Source organism: Crocuta crocuta, unplaced genomic scaffold (genome assembly GCF_008692635.1).
Source record: "Crocuta crocuta isolate KB4526 unplaced genomic scaffold, BGI_CrCroc_1.0 scaffold234, whole genome shotgun sequence".
Classification (NCBI taxonomy): domain Eukaryota; kingdom Metazoa; phylum Chordata; class Mammalia; order Carnivora; family Hyaenidae; genus Crocuta; species Crocuta crocuta.
In genome coordinates, this window is record NW_027529647.1 from 2,958,327 (window position 1) to 2,970,702 (window position 12,376).

Consider the following 12,376-nt stretch of genomic DNA (forward strand, 5'->3'; position numbering starts at 1 on the left):
CCTCCCCCCCTCCCCCCCCCCTCCAGGGCCCCCTCCCTTGCCAAGCGGAACCTCCAGGGCACAGCCTTGTAGCCAAGTGTTCTGCTCAGGGGCAGACCGCTCCTGATGCTCTGCCGACGCCAGTCAACAGCCCTCGCAGGCCGGTGCGCGGGCCCCCGGGCAAGGGAGAAAGTAGATGCGCGTCGGGGATCCCGCTGACCGCCTGCTCAGGAGACGCTGGCAGAGCGCGTGAGCGAACCGACCGTGCCTGGGACTTGTGCTCACTCACGGCTCTCGTTTTTATCTGAGTGCCGAGTGCCAGGGAGAGCCGTGACCTTGATGGGGGTGCGGCCGATTGCATAGGTCCCAGGAACCCTCTGGCTTCGTGCGTGAATGTGGGCTGGGCAGACAAGTGGGAGGGGCGCCCAGAGAGGACGGTGGAGGTCACCGCCGAGCCAGCGTCCGTGTCCCCACCCTCCTACGAGGTCCTAGTGGCGGACCCAACGCGAGGAGGCCCTTCGGAGTCCACCAGGTAGCGGCGCAGGGACTGTGTGCGGCACCCACCGGCAGGGGGCGGGCTCGCTCCGCGCTGCGCATGCGCCAGCGCGGGTCTCAGAGGCCCTGCAGTTCCCCGAAGCGCCGCCAGGGGCCGCAGCAGCGGCATCTCAGACGGCGAGGGCTGATCCAGGCCTCTCCAGGGACCCCGCGACCCAGCGGCGCTTAGTGGTCATCGCCGGCGTACCCCGGCCCGCTCGTACCTGGGACACAGGCTGAGGCCTTCTGGCGTCGGACAGTGCGGGGGCCGGTGGTGTAGGGGCCCCATTGGTGGGCTTCACGGAAGTGACCTGTTGCTTCCCGCCTCTTCTCCGGGGCGGCCGCGCAGGACCCACCTGCCCCAGGGCCCCTGCCCCCTCTGCCCGCCGCCCTTCCGCGTCCTCCGGCTGCTCCTGCTGCCATCGCGGCCCGCCGGGGGCACCAGGCTCCGGTCCTACCGCCCACACGTCTGTGCCCGCTTCTCTCCTCCGACCGTGGCAGCCCCTAGCTAGCCTCCCCCAGCCCGTGTGATCTTTGCAAAAGAATAGACCAGACGCTCCCCTCGGTGGTTCCCGCAGACCCCGTGTCTGCAGCCACATTTCCAGTCCGTTAACGAGAACAGTGGTCTTCACCACAGCTCGGGGCTTCTGTTGGCCACCCCCCTGCACACAGACCCCTGCGCCTGGGCCTCTGGGCCAGCCAGACTCCGTTCTGAAACATGCGCCTGCTTCCACCTTCTACATTTTGCCGTTCCTTCTTTCTCATCCCCTCCGCATGTGCCAGAATCCTTCTAGAAGCCTCTGCTGGTGGCTCTGCCCCAGTGGCTCCCTCCTTCTCCCGCACTGCGGGGGACCCTGGGCCCGTCTCCTCTATGTGTGGACAGACGGGGTCCCTGCGGTCCCCTTTGCAGGTCTCAGCTCACCCCAGGTCAAAGAGCTCCTTCAGTCAGTGTGCACAGAGCACTCGTCTCATTCCCCCCACGCTGAGCCGCAGGGGCCGGGGAGTGTAGCAGAATGCAGTGCCCTCTGCCCACGCACTCTGCAGGGATGAGTGAGCCGAGCCACACCTGTGTGAGTGTGTCTGTGGTCTGGGAGGTGCAGGGACCCCGGGACCACCTACCACCTTACCCCGGCCCTGGGGTCCTGCTCACCAGAGCTTAGGGGCAGGAAGCACAGAGAAGACAGCAGGTGGGCTTCCTGGGGCTGNCTCCACCCCTGCCCCTCACCGCCCCCCGGGCCTGTCTGCAGGCAGAGATTCTCCCTGCTTCAGGCCCTGGCTTCAACTCTTATCATGTGTCATCTCCAACCAGGACGTTGACAAGCTACTCTTGGCTTCAAAGGGCTTGGCAGCTGCATTTCGGGGGGAACGGAGCGGAGCCAGGGCCCTCAGTGCCCTGCACCCCCGCTGTGCAGTCTGCCTGCTGCCCAGGACTGTCCCCTCCCCTCCCCCACCTCTGTCTCCAGTGCCTTCTTGTTCCCTTAGTCTAGAGGATTTTTGCTGGGCCCCCATCTCTGAGCCAGGCACCCCTGGTAGTGTCTGGAAGTGGGGGGAGGGCAGGGAAGCCGGAGTCAGAGGGAGACAGCAAGGGCCGGTATAGGTGACAAGGGCAGAGTCACTTTGTCTGGGGGGGGGGTCAATTTTCCAGGTCCTGCAGGAAGCCTGCAGCTTAGGGAGGGGGCTGATGGGAAGGGGAGGAGTCGGAGGCACCGGCCCCAAGATCCTCTGCCCTGGCATCTGGGTTCTGGCTCTTTCTTGAAGGCCAAGTGCAGCAAGACTGGTGGCATGGCTGTCTGTCTGTCTAACGGTGGTGATGGGGTGCTTCCCCTGGAAATGAGGGGGGATGGAGGGCGGCCATCTCTGGGTGTCCTGTCCACTGGCCAGGCTGGACTTGCTTCCGGGGGTAGGTCACTGTGTGCGGGGAGACGCAGGCTGGGAAGCGGTGGGCAAGCCTCTGAACACCGCCACCATGTGGACGCGCGTGCGCGCGCGCGCGCACACACACACACACACACACACACACAAGCACACAGGGTCCTGTGCCCTCTGCAGAGCATGGGCCTCCTTAGCCTGCGTCAGATTCTTGGCTGCTGATGGAACGTGCTCACAGTCACCTTTGTGTCCATGGGGCCCTTGCCAGGGCACAGGGCCCTCATGTGGAGCCATTAGATGTTGCCCGGCCTTCCCCATGGTGCTGGGGGCTTCTATGTCTGAGGCCTGGCTCAGGGCTGTGGAGCTGGAGGAGGTGGGGATGGGGTGGGGGCAGAGACAGTCTTGTTTCTTTTAATGCTTATTTATTTATTTTGAGAGAGAGAGCGCGCACACAAGCAGAGGAGGGGCAGAGTGAAATGGAGACAGAGATTCTCAAGCAGGTTAAGGGCACAGAGACAGAGAAACTCCTGGTCGAGGGAGCCTTTACATGCATCCCTCCTGACCCCGGGAACCCTGTCTGCCCTGGCAAACCCTTCTGTACCGCATTGTCCCCAGGCAGAGCTGGTCACCAGGAACAAGGCCCCGGGTTCTGGCCAGCCAGGCCCCAGCAAAGTCTCCTCTCCAGTCTCTTCTCCAAGGACGATGAATTATGGGTTACACTGTCACATGCCCACTGCCTCCTTGTCATAAAGAGAGTAGGCGCTAGACACGCAGAGGGATGGGGGCTAGTGTCAGCTTTGTTCAATAAAGCAGGGAAGTGAGGTTCAGAGAGACTTGACACCTTACCTGCCAAGGTCACCTGCTGAGAGGGCGCAGAGCTGGGCTCGCATCAGCCTCCGGCACTGAGAAGTCCTTGCTGCCAGCACGGCGCTGTGTCGCGTGCCCCCACCGCCAGCCATGTGCTCCTGGCCCACCTCGCTGCTCCCTACCAGGGTGAACTGGCAACAGTGGGGGCCGGGGGTGGGTGGGGTAGGTGCGTAGACATCTCTCAGGGGTCCCTCTCCAGGAGAAAACCGCATCCTCTGTGCTCCGGCGAATCCGGCATCCGAAGCGGAAAAACCCCACACAAATCAAGGACAGCTGGGCCTGCCCTCGCCCGCAGCCCCGCCCCTCGGCCCCCCTTGGAGGCTCCAGGACCCCAGCAGACTGCGGAAGCGGGGTGAGGGGCAAGGGTGTGGTTCTAGGGAAGGGAGTTCCTGGAAGCCCCCCCACCCAGCTGTCCCCCGTGGAGGGAGGGACCGCATGATGTTAGTAATCACTCTCCAGAGCGGGCAGCTGCTGACGCACCCGCCTTGCTGCTTGTGGGGGCCCACGCTGGGGGTGCCCACCCCAGGGAGGGGACCGTCTGCGCGGGGGCGGGGTGCACACACAGACTCTTGTCACTCACACTCTCTCACACACACAGCCAGTCCACTCAGTCACTCAACAAACATTCGTGAGTGCTCGCCGTGGTCAAGACTGACCCGATCCTTGCCCTTGCCGGGCTCGGGGGTAGCTGGAGACAGATGGGGATCAAAATCACCCACAAAGGGGGTAATTACAGCCTGTGGAGGGGACTCAGATGCAGCTGAGTCATGGGTCTGTGAGGCCAGGCTGGGCCTTCCTCCTGCCGTGACCTTGCGCCCCAGGCCTCCTTTCCGAGACTTGCCCTGTGTCCCCCTCGGCTCTGGCCTTCGCTGTCACCTCCTCCAGGGACGGTGTTTACTTGCTCCATCAGGCTGCAGCCTTTCCCAGTTCTCGCTCCTGCCTGCCAGCTGGCACGTCAGGCCGGGCTACCTCGACGTCTGACGGTTGGCCTGAGGCGGATGGACGGGCGGGTCTCTGCCTGGCTGTCCTGCCTGGGCAGCGGCTCCAGACTGAGCCATGTTGGAGCCTGAGAGCCAAGAGACGCCCCTGGGAGATCCGTTGGGCAGAGAAGCTCGCTGGTGCATTTCTCCGGGCAGCGGAGGTGAGACTGGCAGGGCAGGAGGCGGGCGACCCTCTCAGGGTGCAGGGACAGCTACAGGACCCCTGCTCCCAAGGCCTGGTTTCTTTCTGCTCACTTCCTACCATGTGGCTCAGAGAGGGGGATCCACTGTCTCCAGATCACCCAGGAAGGAGCCAGTGGGAGCCGGGGCTGGTCCCTGATGGCAAGGTAGGGCGGAGGCAGATAGGCGGAGCCACTCAGACATCCCGGGAAGGAGGGGGTGGCGGCCCTGTGTGTGAGGAGGCTTGCCCGACGGTCACCTCCTCCAGAAAGCCTTCCTTGACCTCTCCCCATTCACATCCTTCCACTGGCTGGCCGTTGTCAAGTGTCTATTTGATGCCAGTTTCTGTTAGGTGCTAGGGACGCACTGGTGAGCAAATGTCCCAAGGCTGCCTTCTTGGGTGTCCCCAGATTTGCCTCTACCTCTCCCGTGACGGGTGGTGGCTGGAGGGAGGGGATCCGCTAGGAAACTATCCTTGTCCCCGGACCCCATTCCCCAGCCTCCAGCATGTGTGTCCTGCTGTTCCGGAAAATCCTTGAGCAGGTGTGTGTGTATAGGGGGCTGGGGTGTGTGTGTGAGGAAAAGGCTTTCTCGGTAGGAGGCAGCATGAGCAGAGGCTGGAGGAGGAAGCCACTCTCCCTGTGCCAGGCCCGGGAGACAGACGGGCCACCAGCGCTTCATGCTGGAAATCGGAGCCCTGAGAGGGGCCTGCTGAGTCCGGGGGTGGGTGCTGCAGGTAGAGCAGGGCCCCACCCAGGACAGCTCTCAGGGGAACCAGTCTGTCTGGAACACACCGAAGAACTTTGTAGCTAGACCAGAAGAAGAACTTCCCGTGACCCTGTGTGTACCAACAGGCACCCCAGACAGTACTGTGCCAGCCGCCCGCCTGCAGGGCTCCTGGCTGAGGCCCTGGCAGGCAGTGTAGGCCTGGTGTCCGGGATCTGGGCTGGGCCCCGGATCGGTGGTCTTCATGCCACTGGCTCTGCAGAGCCCCCTTGGTTCTGGGCTGCCTCTAGGTGAGAGACCTGGAAATACTTGGGGGTCACGGAGACCCCTGCCTTTTGGAGGTGCCCGGGGTTTCTGGGACTTGTCCAGATGCCATTAGTCTCAGGAACAAGCAGCACCCAGGGCAGCGGCGTCTGAGCAGCTAGCCGGAGGCCGGCCTCTCCCAGGAGCCCATGCCCATGGGGCGCCAACCTTCCGTGAGGAAGTCCTGGGCACAGGCGTAGAGGGGACACTGGTCCAATTCCCCATCTGCCTGCGACTTGCTCACTGAGCCGTCTTTCCTTCTCTGCTTTCCTTGTGCTGTGTTGGGGGTTGGGTGAACAAGGGCTGCATGAACTTCCCAGACTCTCCAGCGCCCGGCACGACCCATGAGTGGCCCCGGCCCCCGAATCCCAGCGCCTCCGCAGGAGCTCCTAGGATGGAACCCGGGCTCCTCCTCCCAGTCCCGCAGCCCACCTCTCCAGAATCTTCTCATCAAATACAGGAGCCACGTCTCCAGCATCAGAGGTGGGTCCCTGGCGTCCCAGGGCAACGCCAGGTGGTCTGGGCTGCGCAGACAGTTGGTGTGACGGGGTAGAAAGGGTCAGGGGACAGTGAGCGGAGCCTTGGGACAGACGCCTGTCGTTCCGGAGCCTGCCTCCCAGGACTTTGATGGTAATCGGACTTGTCAGCCCTCTCCAGCCGCCGGGGATGGCACCCGATGAATGGCAAGCCACCTGTCGGCAAAGCGCGCCCCGTTCTCCTCTCAGACTTCCCTCAACATTTCGGGGGACCCTGGGCGCAGCAGGGCCTGGGTCCACGCTCAGCTGCGCACCTGCTGCCGCCCCCTTGTCCGAGGGGGGCGGGAATCCGCCTTCGAAGAGCCGGTCCCGGGGTCTTCATCTCAGTCCTGTCGCCGCCCTGAGACCCGACCCGTCTCCGCAGCATCCAGGCGGGCAGTGGTGACGACCCTGGAGCGGTGCAGGCTGGAGCCCAGGTCTCCAAGCGGGCGCGTCGCGGTCACGGCTGGGGCCCCGGGTCGCGCCTCAGCCTCCTCCCTGCCTGNGGCGCTCATAGTGGGCGTGAAGAAGGGCGGCACGCGCGCGCTGCTGGAGTTCCTGCGGCTGCACCCCGACGTCCGCGCGCTCGGCTCTGAGCCCCACTTCTTCGACAGGTGCTACGAGCGCGGCCTCGCCTGGTACCGGTGAGCGCCCGGCCTGCCCGCCCCGGCGGCTTCGGGGCGCGCCCGGGCGGGGGCCTTCTGGCAACAGCGTGATGCGCCCCTGGGGTCTCACTGGGCAAGCGGCGGGGCGAGGGGTCCAGAATCCGGGCCGAGACCCGCCTGGGTGGGGGGCCGGAGCTTGACCCCGCGGATGCGGGCTCCTCCCTCCGCCCTGGGGTTTATGGAAACGGGGAGCGGTCGCTGGCGGCGGGGCTCCCAGAAACTTTGAAACTCCGGGGAAAACCCTGGTTCAGGGCTGCTGAGGGGCCTCCGCAAGACTGGCGGGGAGAAGCTTCGATCCTACATGAGTGGTTTGAAGCTAGTGGGGGTTGAGGAGCCTTAGAAACGCTCTATACTCACCCGCCCTTCCCCACTGGATCACTCTGGGGGAGCATGTCTGACCTCTGGCCAGTCACCCCAAGAGTTTTCCCGGTAACCTCCTAGAGAGCGCCTGCTTCCTCCCCAGACTCCCAGTCCTGAGAAGAGGAATCCTTCTCTGTGGTCCTGGGGGTCCGGACAGAGTCTCGCTTTATTTAGAAGGAGGAAGGGGTGGCGATTGGGACCCCCGCCTCACTCGAGGGGCCCTGTAGCTGTCCCGCTGCCTGTCTGGATGGCCTTGGGGTGTCACGGTAGATGTGGAGGAGCCTCCCGCTGAGGCAGCCTGCCCTGCCCTCTGCCTCCTTCGATTGTGCACAAGCTTGCCTGTCCCTTCCTGCGGGGAAGCGAGGGCTTACAGATGGAGAGTGAGTCACCCCACTCCCTGCGGCTCTCACCTCATCCCCAAGCTATGGGGCAGAGAGGACCCAGCCCAAGGTCACCTGGTGAATTAATGGGGAGTGCGGGGTGGCAGGACCCAGGCTCTTGACTCTCAAATGTACCAGTACCCCTCACCCCTACCCCCTCCCATTTGTTATCTTTGCCTTTTGCATGGGCTTGGCGGAGCCCCACTGAGAACGGGGGAGGGGGGGGTCCTGGTTCCTGAGCTCTGAAGGGTTACTGCTGTTGGGGGTCTTAGGGAAGTCGGGTCACCGGGTGGTGACCAGAAAGTGAGTCTATCCTTGGACCTCGCTGGCTGAACCCCAGCGTGCTGGTGCCCAGGGGGAGGCAGCTATCCCACTCCGTCGGTGCTGCAGCGTCCCAAAGCATCCCTAATCCTGGGATGCTGTTGCTGCGCAGAGAGAGAGGAAGAGGAGGAGAGGAGGGAGGGGAGGAGGGGGATGGGAAGGACGCTGGAGGACACACCGTTAGCTACAGCAAACTTCAGAGCCCGCCCGACCCCATGCGCTTTAACTACAAGGAGCTGTGGGCTGGCGCTGGGCTGGGAAGGAGGGGCTGCCGCAGACGCTGGTCCCGGAGGGCTCTCCCGAAGCCTGGGGTCCGGGGCCCTCCCCGGGGCCAGGCTCCAGCTCTGGGGGGGGGGGGTGGCAGACGAGGCCTCTGAGAGGCAGCAGGGCCAGATTCTCAGCTCTGGGTAGTGGGCTCCTGGCATACTGGGGTGCCCGGAGTGGGGGCCGGGGGATTCAGGAGCGTGTCTGCCTCTGGTGGAGAAGAGATTTTCTCTTTTCTCATTTTTAGAGCCCCCTGCACTGGGGGGAAGGGCGGATGCAGAGGAGGCGGAGGGTCAGGTTCCGGTGGCCTCCAGGAACCCGGAGTTGTCAGGCCGGCTAGCGTTGACCCCTCACTGGCCAGTGCAGGCTGGCTGAGCTTCCGAAGTGTGTGTGCCCAAGGTCAGTGGCTGCGTCCGGACAGCTGTGGAGGGGGGCTCAGTGCCTCTGTGCCTGCATGTCCTTTCACCCGGCCGTGAGGATGCATCGAGCCTCTGAAAATGCCCACCCCAGCCTCAGTTTCCCCCAGTGCAAAGAGGTCACCCAGGGACAGTGTTACCTGCTCTCAGGACCCTGGTCTAGACCTCCAGCCGGTGCCAAGCCTTGTTCTGGGTGGGGGGTCAGGGCAGCGTGCAGAGGGGCAACAGCTAGTGCCCCCAGCTGAATTGTTGGGAGCCCCCCCCCCTTTGCCCACAGGGCTGTGACCAATCTCATTCCAGGCAGTGACTTTGGTCCTTCCCATGACTAGGCAGGTAGGTCCTGGGCTGCTCAAAGTTGATTTTGGCCCAACTGTCCCCTCTCCCTGGGCTCCAGGAAGTTCATCTCTCAGGCTCCTTGAGGGTCCTCTATCTTGGGGACTGTGACCTTCAAGGGCCCTCACACTCCGCATTTGTTCCTTTATTCCTTCACTGTCTTTGGCAGATGCTGACGTCACACAAACACCCCAAAGTGTCCGTTCAGGCAGGAGTGCCCCGTCTGGGGGCAGGTGGGGGCTCTACTTTGACCACAGTGTTTTGGAAAAGCGAGAGGAGATGGGGAGGGATGCAGGGGGACCCCCCCCCCGGGTCCTTGGGCCCAAGCAGGAGCAGTGAAGGTGGGGTGTGAGATTGTGGGGGGACGGACCAGGCTTCTGTGGGGCTTATCTCCCTTGCTCACGCAGAGAGAGAGAGACTCGTGTGGCAGGGCGCTCAATGCCCCCACTTTCCCAGCACTGCCGGGTTCTACCCGGAACTGGTTTCTGCCCCAGGGCAGGCTGGATGGGGCCCAGAAGAGGTGCAGGACACGGAGTGAGGCCCAGACGGAGGAGGGAGAGTCGCCCAGGGCTGGATTGAAGCCGCAGGGAAATGCAGACCAGATGAGCTGTGGGGGTGGTGTGTGTGTATGTTGGGGGGGTGTCCATAGAACAGCTTGTCACATGTTTGCTGTGTGTGGGTCAGTGTCTTGTGCCTCTTTTCCTCCCTGGGCTCTCCCATCCTCCCAAAGGCCCCCATCCCCACCCTACTCCGTGCCCTGGCCAGGCCTGGGGAGAGTAATTGATCCCGAAGATCTCAGAGCTCAAAGCCAGCTTGTGGCAGGAGTGCGTCAGGAGAGTCTGCACCCCCGCCCCCACTCGTGCCTCATCTCCTCCCCTCCCGGTGGCGGCGGTCTGGAGGCACCTCTCTGTCTCTGCTCCTCTGACTTCCTTGGGGAGAAAGGTGCTGATGTCCCTTTAAGTCTTCTTTGCAGCCCCCCATCCCCCCAGGCAGGGGTGAGGGTGGGGGATACTCAGAAGCCAAAGTGCCCAGTCTGGGAAGGGAAAGAGGGCGCATCCCTGGGATCACTTGGTGCCTGGGGGTGAAGGAAGGGATGGAAAGAGCATGTCAAAGATGGGAGGGAGGCATTCGCTGAGCAATCCAGGCACATTCCTCCCCTTTGGAGGNGTGACATCTGATGCTCTGTGGTGCTGTGTCTCTTTGTGGGTATCAGCAGTGAGGTCCAGTGCAGGGACCTATGGCTTCCCTGTCATGGAAAGGGACCCCTGTCGCCGTGGGCCTCAGCCCTTGGCGTTTTCACCACCCAAGGGCTCCTTGAACTTGTCCCTTTGAATGGGGAGGGCTGGGTACTGCTCCCCGTTGGGTTCCCAGCTGCAGGAGGCAGGCCAAGAGGTGCCGGGCAGGGCTGCGGGCTGACGCCCACCCCAGTACTTCCTGCTTCCTCTCAGAGCCTCAGTGTGCCTGCCTGTCAAATGGGGCAGTGAGCAGTCCACAGAGATGGGAGAAGCAGAGTTGTGCCTGTGACTTCCCAGACCAGCTCTGCCCAGGGCAGGAGTGGGGAGCCTCCCATAGCTGGCCGACCGTGCAGCCCACCTGATGCCCCTGGGCCCACAGGGTGGAGTCAGGGAGCCAGGGGCGTGTCCCGGACTCCCATGTGCACACCTCCGTCCCACTGCCAGCACCCTCCAAGCCAAGCACCCCCACTCGTGCATCTGTGCACCTGTGTCCCCCTGACCTGGGTTTTGTGGGGGCATCTGAGCAGGAAGAGGAGCCTCGGGCTCTGCCTCCCAGGGGCTTGAGTCTGCGGGTCACCTAGGCTGGGTGAAGCCTGAACTCCACCTTCCTGGCTGGGGCCAGTCCTGGGGGCTGTCAGCGGGGCAGGAGACAGGGATAGCCGGGCGGAGACCTCCGTGCCCTCCCACACATCCCGGGAGCCTCTGCCTCCGTTGACCTAGTTCCCAGCCCTCCCTCAGAGCTGTTTGCTCAGCTGGCCACGCCGCACCCTGCCCGCCGCACCCTGTACTACCTGGCTGGTGGGCGTGGCCGTGGGATACTGGTTCAGGATGGGCTTCCCCAGGCTTGGTGTGGTCAGGGGGCCGCCGTCAGCCGAGTCCCCCAGGACCTCGGGATGGGGTTCGTGCTCCCCTCCCCTCGTCACTGCAGCCTTACACGTTGGGGTCCAAGCCAGGCCTGGGAGGCCTGGGCGGCTGCGGCCTTGGGACGGGTCGTCAGGCCACTGCACTAGCCGTTCTCCAGTGTGCTGGGCCGCGCTAGTGGCTTTGGGTATTCCGGTCCATGAGAATTAGCAGGGCTGTGGTCAGAGGCGGGAGAAAGCTGTGCTGGGGAGGGAGTGAGAGGGCGCCCTTGTCAATAATTAATGGCCTAATTTAGGGGATGCCATCAGCCACTTACTGAGTGTGTGATGGGAGGTAATTACAGGGCAGGGACCAGCAGGGGGACCGGGGGCAGGTTCAGCCACGTGGGTGGCAGGTCCAGGCCGTTGGCCTCGTGAGGATGGGGTCGGGGTAGGAAGCACAGCCGTGTCAGGTGTGGGCACGTCCGGCTCTGGGAGGGGGTGGGCCGCCTCACAGCCTGTATCTGGCCACCCAAGGACCCAGGGTGGGGGTCTGGTGGGGAGGTTCCCTGGAGGAAGGGGAGGTCCGCCCCGGGCCGGGGGGCCAGTGCCCACTGTCACCTGCCCCTCCTCCGGCCCCACAGGAGCCTGATGCCACGCAGCCTGGACGGGCAGATCACCATGGAGAAGACCCCTAGCTACTTCGTGACCCGGGAGGCCCCCGGCCGCATCCACAGCATGTCCCCGGACACCAAGCTCATCGTGGTTGTGCGCAACCCCGTGACGCGGGCCATCTCCGACTATGCCCAGACGCTCTCCAAGACCCCGGGCCTGCCCAGTTTCCGCGCGCTGGCCTTCCGCCACGGCCTGGGCCCCGTGGACACGGCCTGGAGCGCCGTGCGCATCGGCCTGTATGCCCAGCACCTGGCCAACTGGCTGCGCTTCTTCCCCCTGTCCCGCTTCCTGTTCGTCAGCGGGGAGCGCCTGGTCAGCGACCCGGCCGGAGAGGTGGGCCGCGTCCAGGACTTCCTGGGCCTCAAACGGGTGGTCACGGACAAGCACTTCTACTTCAACGCCACCAAGGGCTTCCCCTGCCTCAAGAAGGCCCAGGGGGGCAGCCGCCCCCGCTGCCTGGGCAAATCCAAGGGCCGGCCCCACCCCCGCGTGCCCGAGGCTGTGGTCCGGCGCCTGCGGGACTTCTACCGGCCTTTCAACCGCAGGTTTTACCAGATGACCGGCCAGGACTTCGGCTGGGACTGAGGAGGACAGTCCTGCCCAGGGACACTCGCTAACCTTAATTTATGCCTGCCGCCGCCGGGCCACAGAGCCTGCGAACAGAAGACGGGCAGGGAAAAGTATTTAAGAAATAAAGCCTGGGTCTGTGTTCTTCCACGTAAACTTGACGGTTGCCAGAGGGGGGCCGGAGGCGCCACTGCCCAGGGAAATGCTAATCATACCACCTGTCTCCACGGGGCACTGCTTGCAGACCCGGAGCGAGTGCAAAACCCAGTCCTCAGACGTGAGCCATCCTTTGGCGTGTGCAGTGAGCTTGGCCGCTGTCGCACGTGAGCAACTGAGGCTCAGAGAGGTTTGGGGCCTGCACGGTGACA

General features: G+C 64.0%; 1 protein-coding gene across 1 annotated transcript; it reads left to right on the forward strand.

The window, feature by feature from the left end:
- Nucleotides 1-5,782: 5,782 nt before the first annotated feature.
- On the forward strand, nucleotides 5,783-12,135 carry HS3ST6 (heparan sulfate-glucosamine 3-sulfotransferase 6). Its single transcript, XM_077762787.1, has 3 exons — nucleotides 5,783-5,921; nucleotides 6,339-6,597; nucleotides 11,411-12,135. The coding sequence occupies exons 1-3, from the start codon at nucleotides 5,783-5,785 to the stop codon at nucleotides 12,024-12,026; spliced, it is 1,014 nt and encodes a 337-aa protein (XP_077618913.1). The 3' UTR covers nucleotides 12,027-12,135.
- The last annotated feature ends 241 nt before the right edge of the window (nucleotides 12,136-12,376 follow it).